General features: G+C 52.5%; 8 protein-coding genes across 8 annotated transcripts; all 8 read left to right on the top strand.

The window, feature by feature from the left end:
- Positions 1–255: 255 nt before the first annotated feature.
- On the top strand, positions 256–1,583 carry INS49_002533 (uncharacterized protein; the record flags this gene model as incomplete). Its single annotated transcript, XM_043163342.1, has 4 exons — positions 256–402; positions 459–807; positions 880–1,164; positions 1,231–1,583. The coding sequence occupies 4 exons, from the start codon at positions 256–258 to the stop codon at positions 1,581–1,583; spliced, it is 1,134 nt and encodes a 377-aa protein (XP_043031848.1).
- A 1,007-nt stretch (positions 1,584–2,590) lies between these two features.
- Positions 2,591–4,561, top strand: INS49_002534 (uncharacterized protein; the record flags this gene model as incomplete). Its single annotated transcript, XM_043163343.1, has 4 exons — positions 2,591–2,649; positions 2,888–3,440; positions 3,502–4,086; positions 4,148–4,561. 4 exons carry the CDS (start codon positions 2,591–2,593, stop codon positions 4,559–4,561), a joined length of 1,611 nt encoding a protein of 536 aa, XP_043031849.1.
- A 484-nt stretch (positions 4,562–5,045) lies between these two features.
- Positions 5,046–6,211, top strand: INS49_002535 (uncharacterized protein; the record flags this gene model as incomplete). The annotated part of the gene is made up of 2 exons (XM_043163344.1): positions 5,046–5,114; positions 5,276–6,211. 2 exons carry the CDS (start codon positions 5,046–5,048, stop codon positions 6,209–6,211), a joined length of 1,005 nt encoding a protein of 334 aa, XP_043031850.1.
- A 1,397-nt stretch (positions 6,212–7,608) lies between these two features.
- INS49_002536 (uncharacterized protein) lies at positions 7,609–9,246 on the top strand (the record flags this gene model as incomplete). The annotated part of the gene is made up of 4 exons (XM_043163345.1): positions 7,609–8,033; positions 8,090–8,098; positions 8,253–8,904; positions 8,998–9,246. The coding sequence occupies 4 exons, from the start codon at positions 7,609–7,611 to the stop codon at positions 9,244–9,246; spliced, it is 1,335 nt and encodes a 444-aa protein (XP_043031851.1).
- Positions 9,247–10,601: 1,355 nt separating this feature from the next.
- Positions 10,602–13,611, top strand: INS49_002537 (uncharacterized protein; the record flags this gene model as incomplete). Its single annotated transcript, XM_043163346.1, has 6 exons — positions 10,602–11,018; positions 11,078–11,394; positions 11,453–11,764; positions 11,817–11,875; positions 11,939–12,406; positions 12,929–13,611. 6 exons carry the CDS (start codon positions 10,602–10,604, stop codon positions 13,609–13,611), a joined length of 2,256 nt encoding a protein of 751 aa, XP_043031852.1.
- A 642-nt stretch (positions 13,612–14,253) lies between these two features.
- Positions 14,254–14,495, top strand: INS49_002538 (uncharacterized protein; the record flags this gene model as incomplete). Its single annotated transcript, XM_043163347.1, has 2 exons — positions 14,254–14,349; positions 14,403–14,495. The coding sequence occupies 2 exons, from the start codon at positions 14,254–14,256 to the stop codon at positions 14,493–14,495; spliced, it is 189 nt and encodes a 62-aa protein (XP_043031853.1).
- A 579-nt stretch (positions 14,496–15,074) lies between these two features.
- On the top strand, positions 15,075–15,511 carry INS49_002539 (uncharacterized protein; the record flags this gene model as incomplete). The annotated part of the gene is made up of 2 exons (XM_043163348.1): positions 15,075–15,275; positions 15,353–15,511. The coding sequence occupies 2 exons, from the start codon at positions 15,075–15,077 to the stop codon at positions 15,509–15,511; spliced, it is 360 nt and encodes a 119-aa protein (XP_043031854.1).
- A 3,342-nt stretch (positions 15,512–18,853) lies between these two features.
- INS49_002540 (uncharacterized protein) lies at positions 18,854–19,507 on the top strand (the record flags this gene model as incomplete). Its single annotated transcript, XM_043163349.1, has 1 exon — positions 18,854–19,507. One exon carries the CDS (start codon positions 18,854–18,856, stop codon positions 19,505–19,507), a length of 654 nt encoding a protein of 217 aa, XP_043031855.1.
- Between the last annotated feature and the right edge of the window lie 519 nt (positions 19,508–20,026).

A 20,026-nucleotide genomic window follows, 5' to 3' on the forward strand; every position in this document is an offset into this window, starting at 1 on the left:
GCCCGGGGGCGACTCTCACAGTAATTCGAATAGGAGGTGGACTGTGAACTTTCCCGCCAAGTTTTCAATGTGACTGATCATGAAATCCACTTGCACAGTCGCAGTCTTTAAAACCGCGCCATTCCTCGGCTCTGCACCCTCCCACATGGAATCTCCTCTCCGGTTCGGCGTTCCCACGTGGCCTCATGTACTTGCAGGTTTACTGGATCTATCACTCAGAAGCGACTAGGCTAGCCAGGCCTCACGTTGATCAAGATGGCGTTCACATACAATCCTCTGGTCGAGATGTGGACGCTCTATGTTATAGGGTCCGTCGTGATCTTCGCGAGATGCATCACTCGATGGAAAATGGTTGGGTTTGAAGGGTTTAAACCCGATGACTATATCATTTGGTTCTCATGGGTCTGTTGTTCAATTCTTACTAGTAATTAGGCACATCATTACTGACTCGGTAATAGGTTGTCTACACTGTAATGTCAGTAGCGGCCGACATATGTGGCCGACATGCAGACCTTTATACGCTGTCCCTGGAACAGCGCAAGACTATTACCGAAGAGGATGCTGAACCCTATATCTGGGTTACTCAATGGTTTTGTGCTGGCGTTGCGACATACATTGTCTTCATCTGGTCTCTCAAGTTCAACATGCTCTTTTTCTATCAGCGAGTTGTGGACGGACTAAGAGTCGACAAGTTCATTAAGCCCAGCTTGGTTCTTGTTTCTTGCACCTTCATCTCGATCATATGCATACTGTTCGCTTCTTGTCGACCTTACTATAGGATGTGGACGATGTATCCGGATCAGGGAGGTAAGACGATCTCCTCGGATCATGGACTTGATCGACGCCCGCCCGGCCTCATTGCAGAGCTGACATAGACAGCGAATTGCGAGCCCCAAGCGGAGATTTATATGCTCCCTGCGCTCATCATGAACATTTTTACCGACCTTTGCATCATGGCTATACCTGCTCCAGCCATCCTGACTGTGAGGACCACCATCCAGCGCAAGATAAGTCTTGTCATCCTCTTCTCAGCCGGCATCTTCGTTATGATCGCTGCCATCCTACGAGTGTCTATGGTCTTGGTAGGAGGTGATGGCGGAACAGCGGCTATCTGGTCGTGCCGGGAGGATTTTGTTGCCATTTGTGCCGGCCAGGCCCCCATCTGTGAGCCCCCTTTCAAGACGCGAATGGCCCACTTCCCATCATTTGCACTGACGACTTGCACTCCAGTACGTCCCCTGTTCACAAAACGATTCTGGACGGGAGAAATGTCTTACGGACGTTCTGGGCAATCCAAATCAACCATACCAAACCAGAGCGGTAACGACGCGTTCGAGATGGGCACGGCTCGCAAGGGCACGATCCATGGCTCAAGGAATGACATGAGCAAGAAAGGCAACGATGTCACTATATTCTCAACACACGGGAGAGATAGTGATGGCGACTCAAGTGACAGGATAATCAACGCCGGCGGCGGCATTGTGGTGAATACCTGGGTGGGCGTCGAGTCCGAGACTACTGTAAGCCGGGTCGCAGAGCCTACAAGCCACAACCCGTCTTACCGGGATGGACCACACCCTTAGAGACATATTCGGTTCAGTCTCGATGTAAGCTGGGGATGTTTTAAGCTTTTAATTATAGATACAGCGTTTTGTGTTTTCTGGAGCCATGCATGAGTCGCCGCCTTCCCAGACCCTGGATTGAACCCTCGCTCGGGCCAGGATGGATGCTGTTCCCCGTTGTTACGGTCCGTATGACTGGGTCCTGGGCAGCTTGAGTTGGGGTTGGCGTTCTAGACCTGCGCTCTGGAACAGCACGAATCAGTCACAGCTAGAGCCTGCCAACGGGATCTTCGCAGGGTGCTGCCTGGCATAACAATGCACGATGCTTAAAGGTCGAAGACCCAAAAATACGTCTAACCCTGAACCTTAGGCCCAACGTCCGGTTGCTTTTAGTGCTGACCGTGACGATACAACCAAAATCATTTTCTTGCTGCAACCTGAAACTGACAAACTCATGTGCATCTTTTTTGTCGCTGCAAGATCGGTCCAAGCCCTGTATTTGTGAGAATAGTGATGATAGTCATACATTCATTGCGATCACTCGGGACTCGGGGTTCGTTCGTCCCTGAAGTCGATCCGGGTGATTGAGTCGATCAGCCTCAAGATGGATGCACGTGGCAATATCTGGCCATTGCTGTCTACATCCCTCAAGAAGCGACCAACTTCATGTTTTCAATAGAAGTGAACAATTCCATTCTGCGTACATTTACTACATTTGGGGAAAAGAGTAGCCGAGTGAGTGCTCTGAGTTCGGAACGACGGTGTTGTGAAGCGCCACTTGCCCTACTTCAGCCAGGACAGAGATGGCGTGCATTTAGCACCGTGCAGGGTAAGCACTAACGTCAGAGAGTGAATTAATGTCCCTGGTGGCTTACGATCTGCGGCTGACACTGCAGGAAAGGGAGGGGCTCCTTAAAAGGCCAACAACGTCCTTAGGCTAAGATTATGAGCGATCTCCCTTGGCATCGACCTCACAGTCGCCAAGACGCAGAAGAAAGGACGGTTACATCACGACGGATCGTTTCGATATGGGTATCATTGTGAGGATGCTGGGCTCAGGCCTGGGCATGGCGAGCGAAGCAATACAGTATGTGGAACCTCAGCTCAGCACAATCGCATGGAACAAGTCTCTTTCACTCGTCTTGACCTTCAACACACAACCAGCTCCATCGTCTTGGCCAAAACTCTCGAATATACAATTCTTTCGCCAAGGTCCGAAGTCAGCAGTTACTAACATGAGCGATAAATAGCGACTACCGTGCACGCTCTCGTTCCAGGTCCGCACAAGACCAGCCAACCGGTCCCGCGATTGCTTCATCGTCTAGATCGGCGCCAATTCCTACGGCTGAAGCTCCTCCGGAGTACGTTGAGGTTGCCGACGAAGCCACAGCCGATCAGCTCGTACGCAGCGGCAAAGCTGAACGCGTTTCCGACTATGCAGACGAGAAAAAGCGTCAGTCCAAGGCTTCCGAGGCGGGGTATCCAGACGACGATGATGGCTCGACGAGTGACGACGACTCAGACATTGTCGAGGTGGATGACGAAGCTGCATGGGAGCTAGACGACATGGCAGAGCGTGTTGCGCCTCCTTCGTATGCCGAGTCCGAGGCAGACCTGGTCACGCCAGCGGCCGCAGAGAACGAGTCTGAGGAGAGCAAAGTCAAGAAAGAAGAGCAAATGATCCGCGACCTGCTCAGTATGGCTGGACCACCGCCTCATCCCACCCAGCGGATCCCATGCCCGGTCATAATTCCTCAGAGGCGGCCACGGAACAAGGACCGGGGGTTCATCAGGGCATATGCTCCCGTCCTGGACAACTGTGGTGTGAGCCAAGAAGTTTTCCTGAAATTCCTCAAGGATTGGCTTGCAGCCAGCCAGGTGAGTAGCGCCTTGTCTGGAATCAAGCATCGCTTGGCCTTGTGCTAATCAAAACCTTGAGTCCGATCCTTGGATCGACATCATATTCATCGCAGCGGGTGTAGTTGGGTTTGTTCCAGAGTTGGCCTCTCAAATCGTTAGCACGGTCGTCCAAGTCGTTGCCGGCACTGCAAAGGAGCTGCAGTCGCGCTCGAGGCGGAATACCTTTCTCGACCGGGTGAATCAAGAGCTGTTCATGCCTCGCGGCTTGTATGCCATGGTCATGGCATTCAAGGACGAGGTTCCTGGGCAGCAGCCCCGTGGTCCCCTGAGTAAGCTCGCCAATGCAACGGGCAAGGCGCTTTTCTCTGCGGAGAGGCTGGACATCAACCAGACCGTTGCTAAATACAGTAACCCCGATGCCGAGATGTCCAAGATGAAGAAAGGAATGCAGAATATCAGGCTCGTGAGCGGCAAAACGCATGGGGAGATCGAGCTGCCTGAAGCAGCTGCTCTGGTCTTTCCGGAACTGGATCGAGCTGCGGAGTCGGACTTGAAACAGCAGGGCAAGGGCAAAGAAGCTGTGAACGAGAGCACGAAGGAGAAATGGAAAGGAGCTGGGAAATGGGTTCAAGACTACTTAGACCGAAAAGCTCAGGCTTCTTATGTGAGTTTACGTCAACTTGTTATACAAATTGTCACAATCTCGCTAACAGTGTCATGATCAGGAGAGAGAACACCAAGGCTCATCCCTTGCCGTTCCGGCAGACGCCCGCCCAGCCTTCTCCTCACGCTTCAGCGACCCCAACCATCCTGCTAACAGCGGGTCTCTGATCTCCCTGCTCACAGGGGGAAATGTCAACCCGGCTGCCAGGCGCCAGGAGCGCCGCGCTGCCAGACAAGATCGGAGGGCGATGAAGCGAGAGTACAAGGACCAACGGCGCATGGCTCGCGGCAGAGCACCACGAGGGCCCAGACAGCCAAGAAGGCCAAAGGGCCAGCGGAAGAAGGGCATCATCAAGAAGATTCTTCAGCAGGATGTCCTGTATCTGTTGATAGTGAATTTGCCCACGGAACAGGAGGTACAGGAGTCTGTGGCGAGGCTCGAGCGGGTTATGGCAGAGAACCACTCGAAGTCGTAAAAGATGCGTACATGCGTGGAAGACAGGTACCTTGGTTGAACGTAACTCACCGTTTGAGTTGATATCGGAGATAGGTAGCAGATTCAATTTAAGAACAAGTGAATACATAGACCGGTCACTTGAGCAAAGGAGACGCCCGGAGCAAGGTAAAACCATCATCGTCTCTATGTCTCTGGTCACTTCTGCTTAAAAAACTCTTCAATGTGTAAGCCCATGTGAGATTGTCCATGGGCAATGACAGTTTGCGCCCTTTCATTGAATACGATCTCAATACCTAATTGCTGGCAAGTTCAGTTGTTAATGGATTTTTGCATGGGCCTACATGAGCTAGTGAATGGTGCTTTGACGATGAATCCACCACTCGCGATCTATGCAGTCAACTGAACAATTCTCAACATTTATAAGCTCAGAACTTGAACAGAGCATCGTCCTCTATTTTCAGACCTGGTTGACTACAAGTCAGAACACAACACAGTCCATGAAGATGAAGACTCTCTTTCTTCTGAAAATCTTTGCAGCAGCCGCTTCTGCTACCAACCTACTTCTTCCACTCGTAAGTGGCTTCATGGCATCGACTTAACCAACCCCACCCCCCCCCCAAATTTCTGTTTCTTTATTTGTTCCTTCTCAGCCCTTTCTTCCTGGTCATATGATGGAGACTCATCCTACAAAGCCCGTCCATTTTGTTTCAAATGCTAACTCCTAGTAACTTAGTATGCCTGGCCGGCAACTGGGGCTTGGGATGACGTCTACAAGGCGATCGAGGCGAATAGCCAACTGATCTTCCAGATCATCATCAACCCCGACTCTGGTCCTGGAAGCGCGACCCCAGGAGACAGTGACGAGTACAAAGCTGGCGTGACCGAGCTGAACTCCTATTCCAACGTCCAGCTGTTCGGCTACGTCCACTGCAACTACGACACCAGCTCCGGCGATGAAATCAACCGCAATGTGACCCAATGGAACTCTTGGAACGCAGATCCTAAGATATCGATCGACGGCATTTTCTATGACGAGATACCCAACGAAGAAGGCGACAACGAGAGCGTTGCGTTCCTAGCATCGCTGGTCAAAGCTGCCGAGTCCACATTCGGTGATCACCCTTTCCAGAGTATCTTCAACCCTGGAACGAACCCACAGCATGTTGAGCTCTATGATTCGGCCGACTACATTGTAGTGTTCGAGTCAGAGGCTTCCTCGTACAACGAAGCAGTCCTCGCCAATCAGATTCCCCCAGGGAAAGCGAGCCAATCATCAATCTTGATTTACGATTTCGCTGGCCAGGGGGACGATGGACAGCTGAGGACTTGGCTGCAGGGTATGATCTCTGCTGGTGTGGGGAGTGCCGACGTACTCAACACTGGTTACAGCGAGGCCAACGATGACAGTGGACCGGCAGACATTGGGTCTGTTGCTTCAATATTGTCGTCTAGTGGAGGACAGTCCGCAGCCAAACCTGCGAATCGTATCGGCCTTGCTACTTCGAGAGTGGCTCTGGGTAGGAATCCATCCCCACCCAAGTCTTTGGGAGACAATGATTCCAGGTCCGCGGCTAGAGCCATCAGCAGCGGTGAGGCATCCTACAACCCTCACGATAGTGGCGGGAAGGAGAAGGGGGATTACGAAGACGATGAAAACCAAAGAAGATAGGGATATCCAGGAGGATGATGGACCCCCAAGAGGACTGTGAACTCCAAGAGACCGATGACTGACGCGGCTACTGAATTTGATATTTTTGGCATGGCCGCTGTGCAAGAATAGATTCTACTTTGAGCCGGGGTACGTATTCAATATAAACAAAAGCGCGCTCGTCCGACCATGATATATTTCATGCTCTCCAGATTGGCCAAGCATGTAGCCAGGTGGGATCATGACCAAGGTCTTTGCTAAATTTGGCGCTCTCTCTCTCTGGGATGAACAGAGATCTGGGAAAATCTACCAGCGACCGTTACCGGGGAGTTAAGCAAGCTTGCCATGGTATAGGACCCCGTGACCAGCAATTGATTCAGTATATGTCGCGTTATATCACCACCCTTGCTTCCACCGTATTTATCGTGTTCTGAAACACCAGAAAATGCATCTCATTGATGGGTAGGCGCGCGCGGTGGTGGAATGGCCCGGACCTAGCTCGTTGCCAAGCTGTGAGGCCATCTAGACTCTGGCACAGACGCTAAGGCATAATCCAGGAAAGCATAGGCTAGTCATCTCAGATGCTGTTCAGATGAATGTTCGTGGCCGGCGAGTGGCCGAAGCATTGATTGCCAAGGGAGGGCTAGAGCACCGTTGCTATTCTGTTGCACTAAAACATAGCTTAGACGCATCAAGGTGAGCTGTATGGTCCCATTGTTTCTGTGACAGCCTTGGCAAACTTTCTACCGACGGCACAAATCGCCTGACGTTGGGATCTGTGCCCCTGGCGAGTTCTATACCCACAGACCAACTACTATAGCTTTGTTTACTTGGGTGCAAGGGCCAGGAATTCAACAGTACTACGTCCGAAACGCAGATTCAAGGGACCATGGTGCTCCAAAACGGGCAACAAGGCAACAAGACAGCCAGTAAGAGGTTGCACCTTGCCCTGGTGGATAGCACCCTCTTCAATCCCTTTTCGTCCAAAGGTGGAGACAGAGGAACACGTTGGAAGATCAACAAGGCTGAAGAACCTTGACAGGGGTGATCTTCAACCTTATGAGCTTATCCTGCAGGCACATTGGGCGGAGCAGATACTAAATTTGAATGTTCTTGGCGGCCTCAGCCCTGGTGACACCCTTCATCACCAGGTAGTGGAGAGTTTCGATCACGCCGAGAGACAGTCTGAAGGCTCGCGATGTCAATACTTAAGAAAGGGAAGCGACACACCATTTGCGGACTAGATCTGTTCATCAACACATCAGCCATCAGTTCTACGCAACAGCACGAGCTGCGTCCTTCGTTTCCACTCAGTCATTCTCTTGTTCGAACCATTCGACTAACACGGCCTTATCACTCTTTGAAGGCCTGTTTCACCCAATTGCACTCATTAAAGAAAACCGTTGAATTCCATCAAGATGTGCACCAAGAAGATCCTTTCGTTCGCAGCCGCGCTACTTGCGCTCCAACCTGCCTTGGCAGCTCCCGTCGCCGACAATGCTCCAGCGGGAGTCTTCCCACGCAACGAGACAATCGTTGTTGACCCTCCCAAGGACCCCAAGCCAGACATCACAGAAATCCCAGAGATGACAGAGGAGGAGCTTCAAGAGCTCATCGACTATTTCAAGGACGAGGGGGTTCAGCTTGAGACCAGGACCTACGGTATCGATGAGCTCGACGCCAGGAATGAGCAACTCGTCTCTCCGGACTCTTCCCTCCTGAAGCGTCAGAATGGGACGTCGAAGGAAGGGCCTTTCCTCGCTTTCCTGGACGGCGACGTAAAGCCGGGCACGAACCCAAAATGCGAGGACTTTACTCTCAACGGCCCTTTCACGAACATCCAGTAAGATCTCCCGGCCCGGAATATTGAGTGACTGATAACTAACGCATATCTTGTAGTGTCTTTATGTAAGTTGTTTCAAAACAATTATGCTGCTCTTAAATAATCCAATGGTGACTATATCAAGTGATGCAATGTCATGCCCTTACAACGCCACGATCGATGGCACTTAGTTTGAGTGTCAGCTTGTCATAGCATTTACTGACATTGGTGCTGGAATAGGGGATCTACCAACTTGCGCGGTATCAAGGCTACAAGCTACGCAGGCAACACATCAGAGCTGCACTCCAACGAATCGCTCGCAGATGCCGAGTTCACATTCGCCGACAACGAGCGCATCACCAAGTTCTCAATCGCCCGCACCGACGCGGACAGCATCTACGTCTCGGGGATGAGGTTCGACACCGACGCCGGAAACAAATTTGAAGTCCTCGGCGACATATTCTCGATCCCCGACTCGACCGGTCCCACGTGGGTCGACATCCCCGTCGGCTCCGGGATCCTGGCCCGGCTCCGCGGCACGAATTGCGACTCCATGGAGATTTTCGGCAGCTTTGGCGTCGACTTCCTGGACGAGCTGAATTCCATTTCTATCACCAACATCGACTACGAGGGGTTTGCGAACAGCATCATGCCCGCGGGCCGCGGGACCCAGATGTCGGTTGGCTCGCAGATCCTGGACAACCGCAACAGCTCCGTCTCGCAGACCATCACCCTCCAGACCACGGACGCTGTCACTGAGTCGAGGACCGTTAACACACAGATTCGAGCCTTGGTGGGCGGAAGCGTCGCGGTCGAGGGGAAGGTCGGGGTCCCCCTGATCAGCGAGGGTTCAGTCAGGACGGAGGCCAACTGGCAGCTCGAGACACTAAACGTGAGTCTTGACCCCCTTGAAAAACTTGAGTTTCGATACTTTGCATTTTCCCCCAGGAACCAAACGCAGTTTCGCTGACATGTCGGCGCACAGAACGATGCTGAGATGGTGGGCTCGACCACCACCCGCGCAGCAACCTTTGCTCTCGCCTGCCCGGCGGGCAAGTTCTGCACCGCCGATGCCTTCTTCATGCAGTACAAGGTCGACATCAACATAAACGCCACCTTCACCGCCACCACCAAGTCTGGCTCGATATACAACTGGGTCCAGGGAGGCACATACAAGGGAGCCGACAGCCTGGCCATGCAGTTCAACGTCACTGAGGTGGACCGTGTCAGCTAGGCGTCTTTAGGAGGATAGGAAGCCTGCACTGTTTTGGGGATTCTCTTTTTTTTTTTGGACACCTTGTCTTCTTGTAAATCAGCTTCGATTAGGTGTGGATTTTGTGTATGGGTTGACGACTTTGACGAATTGTGTTTCTGCGGGTTGCATCATGTTACGGGGCTGCGAGTGATATCACAGCTATAGAATCTAGAACATCGGTTGTGCATTTAAATCAGTTTTTCTGCTACTTTAACTTGAGACATGGTTGTAAGATTGTTGTGCTGCTTTCACGGGTGCTTGGTCTCACTCCATCTCGATAGATATATCCGAGATGCGCTGCCTGACCAGAGTTGATGAAATTGGTGCATTCCCAGTGTTTCGACCACCCTGGAAGGGATTTGGACCACGATTCGTCACAGGTCTTGGGCGTTCTAGGTATGGGGACCGACCCTTGTGATTTTGCCCGAGCTCAGCATCATGCTCTACATTTCAAGCCTCGTGCCAAGGTCATGAAGAGTGTGCCTGCGGGTCACTTGTCGGATTCCAGGCATCGCCATGCGCAGTCTCTTCGCGCACTATGAGCCGCTATCTTGAACGCTGTGCCTTTTGTAATAATATCGCGGAGGAAATGTCATAGACAACTACTCGTCAGCTTCACTCGGAAAAGAGAAGACAGATCCAGAAGCCTACTTCCGTAGACTCCCTTGGCTGCATCTGGCCTCGCACAGGCTTGTTCCAATGCCGCTCCGTAGGATCATATCAAAACAGTTTGGAATAGAGTGACGTATATCTGACCTGATGATAGTATTACATGTAGATAGGGCTTTTCCCGCTCATAAGCTGCTGTCGTGAGCACTCGCCTATGAATGCCTATTTAAGCAGGTAGATGCGAGAGAGGCGGGCTTGGTATGTGGCCGAGATCCTCGCATCCGGCGGAGGCTAGCCAGGACTGGACGTTTGACACGTGCCGCAATAATGCTGTACTGAGCTTTAAACAATCCCCGGTAGTCATCGAATTGGGCGACAGGCCGTATATGGGCAGCCAAGATCTGACAGCCTCCGCATTCTCCTTATCTCTCTGCCGGCCCTTGGCGGTCTCCACCGAGGGGGGGAGATATGTCTGTTGCCAAGCTCAGGACTGACCCCCAATTCGTGAGTGCTATTCCCCCTTCCTGGGGTCAAATCTTGCTTATCGGGCGTCCTTACGCTGACGGCTGACTAGCAGACACCACGCGACATCCGGGGAAGGCGGTGTCGATCGCCTGCGGTGCGTGCAGTATATGTTGAACCATGTGGCCCGCCTCGCCCTCTCTGCTGACCAGCGCTTGTCGTTCATTCCTCTTTCCGAGTCGCTTAGACAACCGACCGACACAATGGGTGTCCCAGAAGACCACAAGGAGCCTTTGGGCATCTCCTCCGCCCAGGCTACATCCGACACCAACCTCGGCGATGTGAAGGTCGCCGGTGGCGGCCTCGGGCGACGGGCCGAGTTCGAAACGCAGCGAGGCCTCTCACCACGACATGTGCAGCTTATGGCCATCGGCGGAAGTATCGGCACGGGGCTCTTCGTCGGTATTGGCAGCGTCCTGTCGGAAGCAGGCCCCTTGTCGCTCGTCCTCGGCTACCTGTTCTGGGGCATATTGTTCGTGTGGCCCTGCTACCTGTGTGTCGCCGAGATGTGCGCCTTTCTCCCTATTCGGGGGACAATATTTGAGTTGGCATCTCGCTTTGTTGATCCTGCATTGGGGTTCGCCATGGGTTGGACATATTGCTTTGCCGGGACCATGCTGGTAATTAGATCCCCGCTTGATCGTTTGTCCTCACCCAAATTGCTAATCGAGACACCCAGGTCTGTGTGGAGTATTCAGCAGTGGCCACAGTCATCCAATTCTGGAATACCGAGATCAATCCCGCCGCATGGATCGCACTCGCAATGGGTATCTGTGTCTTCTTGAACGTTGTCGCCGTCAAGTGGTATGGAGAAAGCGAATTCGTAATGGCCTCGCTCAAAGTCTTGCTCCTCATCGGTCTTGTCATGGTTACTCTCGTGACAATGTGTGGTGGGAACCCTCAGAAGGATGCATATGGTTTCAGGAACTGGGGCGGCGGTAATTATATGATCCCATATTATGCCGAAGGAGACACTGGTAGATTCCTGGGTTGGTGGTGAGTTTGATAACTACTTATTGAATATGCCACGTGGATGTACTTACACTGTGCTCAGGTCTGTCGTTATCTACGCAGGGTTCACGATCGCTGGCCCGGACATGCTGGCAATCTCTGCTGGAGAGATTCAGAACCCGCGGCATACGATTCCTCGCCTAGCAAAGTTGATCTTCTACCGCCTTGTGGGATTTTATGTCATTGGTGTCCTTGCTGTGGGAATCATCTGCTCCCCAACGGACCCTCGCCTCATGGGAGCGATTGAGGACTCCTCGGCTGGAGCGGCAGCATCTCCCTGGGTTATTGGAATCCAGAACTTGGGCATTACTGGGTTGCCTAGTCTCATCAATTTCTTGATCCTTACCTCTGGATTGTGAGTCGGCAGTACCCTTGCTTTTGGTGAATGATGCTAATTGCCAAAACAGGTCATGTGGAAACGCCTACCTGTATTCGGCCTCTCGAACCCTGTATGGTCTTGCACGAGGTTAGCACAAAATTCCACCGCAGGCTTCACAGGCGTGAAATCTTACTGACTGACTGTCTGCAGACGGCCAAGCTCCCAGGTTCTTGCTTACCTGCACAAAAGCAGGCGTCCCTATTTACTGTGTCACCGCCGTGTCTCTGATCACCTGCATCACTTTCCTCGTATCATCGAACAACACCGTCACCGTCTTCTACTGGTTCGTCGATCTCACGACTACCGCACTCATTGCGACATATACCGGCATGTTGTGGACCTTTATTGGCTGGTATAGAGCAAGAATGGCACAGCCGGATGCGGTGCCTCTGTCGTCACTGCCCTACATTGCACCGCTGACCCCGGGGGCCGCATACTTCGCCTGTGGCCTCGGGTGCTTTACATTGCTCTTCATCGGCTTTGACATCTTTGTGCCTTTCGACTACCAGGGCTTCATCACGGACTATTTCGCGGTGGCGTTTGGACCTTTCATGTTTGTCCTCTGGAAGGTTGTCAAGCGAACAAAGTTCGTATCAGCGGCTGAAGCAGACTTGCTCAGTGGAAAAGAGCAGTGTGACGAGGAATGCAGGATTTGGGAAGATGGTGGAATTGAAGAGAACAACAGGGCACGCTTGCAGGGCATGAATGTGTTCCGAAGAGCTTGGGAAAAGATGTGGTAGTGGGGACCGTTAGAGACGTCCTTACTGGAGACCAAGTATTCACCATGTCATAAATCGTCGCAATCGTGGCCAGTCGGATCACAACCAAGCCTCAATAAATGAATAAATAAACAAATTCACACGTGAGCCAATTTCCGTTCTGGTGTTACTCAATTGCGATGCACACGCCCTTTAGGTCATCAAGCCCCACTTCAGTTTGCTGCCAGTTGACGTTGTCCCCTCACTTGAGCACGGGTTGACTCATCCAGACCACACTCGAGAGTCCTCGGCGGATTCCACGGCCTGCAATTTTGTCTATTTGCTTTCTTTCTTTCCTTTCCTTTCATTCTTGCAGTTCAGTCATCGTCATATTCTCAATACGTGAAAGCATACCAATCACCAGACAACATGAAGACAATAGGCCTCCTTGGTGGCATGAGCTACCACTCGACAGCCCTCTACTACACCTCCATCAACGGCCATGTCCAGCAAAAACTAGGGGGCGCAGCCTCAGCTTCAATGGTAATGCACTCATTCAACCACGCAGAGACTTCCGCGCTCTTCACCGCCGGGAACTGGGATGCGGCGGCGGACAAGCTCATCGCCGCTTCCAAGGGCCTCAAGTCGGCGGGCGCGCAGGGTCTCGCCATCGGCTGCAACATCGGACACAAGGTCGCGGAGCGAGTAGAAGCCGGGGCAGGCTTGCCCTTGATACACATCGCCGACGCTGCGGCGGATGAGATCAAGAAGAGAGGCCTCTCGAAGATCGGCTTGCTCGCAACGAAAACCGTCATGGAGGACGACTTCATCAAGGGTCGCCTGAGCGAGAAGGCTGGGGTGGAGGTGCTGATCCCGGAGCAAGAGGAGATGATAGCATTGAACAAGGCCATATTCGAGGAGCTCAGTGCTGGGATCTTCCGAGACGAAACGAGGGCGAGGACTGCCGCTGTTGTAGACGGGCTGATCAAAAATGGGGCCCAGGTTGTGCTTCTGGCCTGCACAGAGTTACAGTTTATCGTGAGGGCTGAGGATGTTGCAGTACCTCTTCTGGACACCATGGAGCTGCACGCCAAGGGAATAGCAGACTGGGTGCTGGCTGAATGAGACTTCCGAGGATTAGGGAGTGATGCTGCTCAGTTGCCCACACACGCATACAGAACTAGCATCTTTAATTTGTTGAACTGGGTGAAATAAATGACGTCGAATTTGCAAGCCATCATACACCGAAGCAGTGAATCACCTGTCCCCATATTGTTGATGACCTGCGTCACAAACGACTGTGGATGGTCTAAGATAATGGGCTCCAAACGGCGAGTGAATTCTCAGGAAGGCCTGAAGCCCCTGCTGAGCTTCAGTGATGCCTAAATCCCCGAGTTTGAGTTCAGGATTTTTTAAATGTTTGCGTGTACGTGTTTTCGTAAAGTTGTGGGGATTTGCGCCTTCTCTGCACACTCAATCTTTCCTGGACAAACACATCGACCGCTCGGCAAATCCATCCACTATCATGAGACCACATCGGCGCACACCTATACTCCTATCAACAACTCTCATCACGGCCCCCGAACCCTCGAAGACGGCAGCATGTCTAAGCACAGTCGTGCGGCGAGCTCGCTTTCCTCACTTGAAGCTGAAGACAATCAGATCGAGCGTACAGCTGGCGTGCATCTGGACGGCGACCGATACTATCGCCTAGGATGGGAAGTCTAGTATTTCTCGAGCCAGGAGATCAATCCCATTCTCCTTAAGATGTTCCTAGATGGGCGATTCCGCCGTGACGGTTACGGACTGAGCTTGATCGGGCACGCCATGTATCAACTTTGGTCACCAGATTCACTCAGCCAGGTAAAGTACCACCACTCAAAGCACGCAAGCCTTGGTCGCTGACATTTCCACAGGAAGACATCGACTCCCTCAAAGATGCTTCTCGAGATGTGGACAATACGTACCGGGTCTTCAGTTTTGGGGACTCGAAGCGAAACCAATCCTAGAACTTGCGCCAAGGGTGCCCGGCACAACATGATTGCATAGACGCCAGCAAGGGACAGAAAGGTGGAAGCAGCTGTTGCAAACATCCCGCTATGAAATCCGCAGCCCCAGCTGAGAGCTCGTTGAGTACATGTGCCAATCTTGGGATTTCGGCAGGAACGAAAGACGGGTCAACCCGGGCGATCAAAGTCAACGGAAGAACCAAATGACAGCGAATTTGAGAGTGAGATCATATCCTATTCTTCATTTTAGTCCTTTGTGATGCTCTAGAACAAACTCTTTCCGCGGAAGATTGTGTGTTTCTCCCGAGTCTGCACATGACAGACTCCAGTGCTCGGACACACACTGTCATAAGGCTTCGTTGCTCACTCCCCATGTCAGTCACAGGAAGCTGCTACCTATATACTTACTTGACTGCTTCAGTAGGACACAGGCCATCGGCCTTGTCTGCACAATCGCGACCTCGACGTCTGCTTCCTATCGGAAAGCAGTCAAAAGGAATCAGCCGGCCCCAAGCCCACAGTAGTGAACTCTCGAGTCTTATCCGTAAATGCGAATGGTTGTCCACCGACCCACACCAAATGCCCGAAACCTCAACCTCAACAATACTCTCGGACTGGTTGTCCGAGAAAACAAACCCCTATCACCTCAAGGCCTGGCTGAGTCTGCACTTCGGAATCGGGGGATTCCATGTCAACCGGTACTTCGGAGAGGAGGCGCGTGGTGTCGATGGAAAGATGAAGAAGATGTATGAGATATGGGCACCAAGGAAGATACGGGAGGTGAGCATGATCCCCCAGGTGCGATGAGAACTCCGTCATCTCATGAGCTAAGCACCTAAGTCATACCCAGTTTGAAGTCTTTCCATTATGGGAATTTGAAATGCGTGACGAACGGCGGAAAGCTGCTGCAGAACGGAAAGCTGCTGCAGAACGGAAAGCCGCTGCAGAGCTGGACCAGCAACCAGAAGGAAGTAACTTTGGAAATCTGGAAGCAACATTTAAGACTTGCAAATTAGGTCCGGAAGATGAAGTGTGTTATAAGAACGCAAGCTTAAAAGTTGAGACATCAAGCAGTTTATAAATGTTCTCAAGGGATTAGGAGGCAGTTGCCATCTTGCGTCCCCCAGGATATAGTATCAATGGAACAGCATCATAACTTTTCATAGGCATAGAACAATGCATATGTTTCATCCATCACCAGCAGGGTAGAAATTCAAGAGATATCTGGGCATGACAACCCATTCGACATGTGGCCCTGCCGGTCATGTCAACCAAGCTCTCATCTTAACTAGCTTTTTCTAGAATAAATTCATCCAATGTTATTGAAACCCCTCTTCTAATGTGGTTTGATCCCACTTTTGACGAGAGAAGAAATCATCAAGAAATTTCTGTGAATATGAGAGCCCACTACAAGTGCACCCGCCCTTGAATCTGACTAGGCTTCCACCATGTATTACCTACTGCAGCCGGCCACCCTCCAGCAAGCCAATTCTCGTTGTGCAGTAAAGATCGCATGGTATGTTGTTCCTCGAGGAGAGTTGCCTCAAGCATTTGCACTAAGCACCTGTGGCTAGAAGCAAGGGGGTTTCGGGCCGCCACAGCCGCTGGATTCGGTGAAATAGTTCAAAGCTAGGTAATTCTGCTCAAGCATAGAGTTACTACTTGCTGTGCCACGGGCAACTGGGAAGAACATATTCCAAATGTCAAGAATGCTTTCACATGACCCGATACCGTTGTGAAGGTTCACGGCGCGACTGGAAACAGCTGGAATACCTGGCGGCTCGTCCAGGTTTCCGCGGCAATTGTCCGGGGAAATTCAACGCCGACAATTGCATGCTGTGAACCGATATTGATTGCAGGAAATAGCCAGAACCTGGTACCCCTCACCAACGCAGCATCGGGCATGGGATGACTGAGGGCTACCGTCACACTTGTTCCCTACATCATATAGGCGCGGGTGCAGGTCGACGGGTTCTAGGCCACGGGACGGCTGGGTGGGTAGAAGACGTTGGTACACAGCGCATGTAAGGATCACTCGACAAATAAATGACAGGACACGACCAGCCCGCCAATCGGTCTTTACTCAACCTGTGGAAACTGCAGAGTCCAACCGCTGTATTAAAGTTTCAGAGCAGCCATGACAGATGCCGAAGCCAGGTGCGAGTATTCGCTGAGTCCACAACTGGAGAATTTAGTAATAGCGACACAAATTGTTTTCGATCCCACGCCGCCTTGTGAAAATCCGCCCACGCGCCCTGCGGGGAAGGACCAGTAACCGCCAGATGGCCTCTTGCCTCCTTCAATATAGCAATGCTTGCTTAGGCCCCTTTTCATCGAGAATCCAAGCCCTTGAAATTGCTCTTTACGTCACTCTGCGTCGATCTCATGCAGCTGTTCGCGGTACCATAGGCCAGGCCCAAAAGATGTGGTGCAGTCGCGTATTTCCCTGCAGAGTCGCGATCATCCGCGGAGCTTGAAAGTCACAGGAGGAGGCCCCCCCAAGGCCCCAAGGGCCGGGAGGATGCCAGCGTCGTCGCCATTCGCAGAAAAGGTAATTGTTTCGCAAGCAATTACAGAATTATCTTGAGTCGCATTCAAGTGCGTGACGTTCAGTTTCCACGAATTAATAGGAATTCTCAGCGTCCTCCAAGCGGGGACCACTTCTCCTCTCCTTGAAGCACCGAGCGTTCGGCGCTTCTCACCCGAACGGTACGGGCGCTGCAGGATTCCGGTCCCCACCTCCTGACCCCACCCGACCGTCCTCGAGCGGCACCGTACCGACCTGTCAGAGCCGGTTACCCACGGCGGAACACGCCAACACATTCGGGGCCACCTTTTCCCCGCGGCATTTTGGGCGCCAAGGGCTTCGATCCCAGCACAAATCATATGATAGTCACATACGGCGACATGCAGAGGACACGGGCAGACAGGTCGCATGCATGTGGGCACATAAATAACTGCACATGCCCAACCCCCCCCCCCCCGAGTCGGAAGTGGCCCGGTCAGCCAGCAACGAGGCAGTAGAAGGTACCCGCCCGTTCCGGTGCGAGCACACAGTCCCCTCCTCTTCTCACGGCCCGTTTATGCTACAAGGAGACAAGGAGACAAGGAGAGACAGAGGCTCGAGTATAATCCTGACGTCAAGGGTTGTGTCCTAGCAGGATTGAGGAGCGAGAGTGCATCCTCTCTAGCCCAAAGGGGCGACGGCGACAGGCAAGCCCCAGGGTGCGCGGTTTAGTTTCGACGACTTAGATCGCTTGCCTGACCATGATGAGGGCTTAACCGTCGGGACTAAGTTGAGGATAGCGGGGAAGGAGTCGCGTTCTAAGCCACGCTCACCCGGGATCATTGCAATGTGTGACCTCCAGGCTGTGCTTGAACATTTGTGCAGATCGACATGATCGGTGCCTACTAGAAGGTCCGCCTCAGTCTTCCATATTGAATGCAGGTACCAGTTGCCTCCTCGCATCCCACTAGGCCTAATCGGGCTTAGCACAAAATAATAATAAAGAATTTAAAAACCCTAAAAAATTTAAAAAAGAAGGGGTTTTATAACTTTATTTATTTATTTTAAAAAGTATTAAATAATTATTTTTTATTTATTTTTATTTTATTTTTAAAAAACTTATACTTTATTTTTAAGCTATTATTTTAAAATTCATTTGAAAATCAAAATGAAATTTAATGTAAATTAAGCATTAAAGCTTTATTTCCTGAGCTGAAAAAGGTCAGTTAGACAGTACTGCTTTCTGCCAGGGACGATCCCACTCTGCTAACAAACGTGTAGAACCCGCCCTACGCAGTCTTGACAGAGAACTGCAGTTTGCCAGCTGGCATGTAGTTCGTAACATGCGAACGATTGCGCCATATGGGTGCAGGGACTGAGCTTCCCCAGGTGCGTCACATCGCCTGCGGACTCCCAGTCACCAAGTTCCGAAGTGAAGCCTGTGCGGCTGCTGTATGGCCCAGCGACACCAAGGTGGGTTCTCGACATGGTACACCATGTACCTAAAGGTTTGAGCATCCAAGCTATTCCCTCGGCAGCCAATTGTTGACAATGAATGCGAGCGCCTCATGCACCCGTGGGAACCGTAGTGCTGATCTTGGACATGCCGAGCCTTCGATGTCGTCGGCATCTGTCATTGTGATCCGGGGCGTCGTGTTGCTTGGTGTTGAGCTGAATATTTAAAGCCCGTCGTCCGCGCGGTCGATCGAGAGGCTGAGGAATGATTCTGCACCTCCGTCATCCACCTCAACCCAGGCCCAAGCATACCTCACACACACACAAAGACACTCTGTCGTTTCCAGACCCCCAAAGCCCACACACACTTAGCCATCATCCGTTGACCCAATCCACCATGTCCGTCACCACCAACACAGCCAACAACCCCCACCTCACCCGCTCCTACGTCCTCAAGAACGCCGCTGAGGCGCAGGACGTGTACGACGCTTGGGCGGCCACCTATGACTCTGACCTGCGTGACCCGTCCCAGAACTACGTCGGCCCAGCGGCCGTCGCGCGCCTGGTCGCCAAGGCCCTGGGCACGCCCACCATCAGCCCGGAGCTGCGTCTCCTGGACGCCGGGTGCGGGACGGGGCTGGCGGGCGTCGAGCTGGCGCGGCTCGGGGCCAAGCACATCGACGGGCGGGACCTGAGCCCCGGGATGCTCGCCGTGGCCCGGCAGTCCGGGGCGTACGAGGCGCTGCAGACGACGGACCTCAACAAGCCGCTCGAGGTCGAGGACGGCAAGTATGACGTCGTCGTGTGCGTCGGCACCTTCACGCACACGCACGTGGGGCCCGAGGCGCTGCGCGAGCTCGTCCGCGTCACCAAGCGCGAGGGCGTCGTCGTCGCCACCGTGCTCGACGACATCTGGGAGAGCCAGGGCTTCAAGGCCGAGGTGGCCGGGCTCGAGGCCGGCGGCAAGGCCAAGGTGCTGAGCGCCGAGTCCGGGGACTACAGGAAGGGTTGCGGGGTGACGGCCACCTTCGTCGTTCTCAGGGTCGTCTGATTTTGTTTGTTTTGTTTGTTTGTCTGTGCGAGCGTGAGCTGTGATGAAGCGTGACAGTGACTGCGTGTGACGATGATGCGTGAAGAAAGCAAAAAAGAAGAAACGAAAAGTGCCATTGTGAGCTGCAGTCGCGAATCGGTGTGATACAACGAAGACGTAAAGATCGGGATGCCTTCTTCTTCCGGAGTCCACTTACTGGAGCCCAAGCAAACACTGGAGCGCCGGCCAGAAATTAATAAAAGTCAACTGTCGAACGCGTGCCATCGTCGATCAGACACCTTCAGAGACGCACAGAGGCCTCCATCGTCTCATCGCGTCGCTCTCCAACCTACCTGTGTGCGCCATGATACTGTAGTTTGAAGTGTTCTCATCCACGAGCGATTTGCAGAGCGGGGTTCCTTGATGTTGTCTACCAAGGATGCGACCTCCGCACTTCTTCTAGTTTCGTGGAGTCATGCCTGCGTAGTTCCACCATTCATAGCCTTGTGCCACTTTCCCCACTGACAATTCTTTGGGGCT

Source organism: Diaporthe citri (genome assembly GCF_014595645.1).
Source record: "Diaporthe citri strain NFHF-8-4 chromosome Unknown scaffold_1, whole genome shotgun sequence".
NCBI lineage: Eukaryota > Fungi > Ascomycota > Sordariomycetes > Diaporthales > Diaporthaceae > Diaporthe > Diaporthe citri.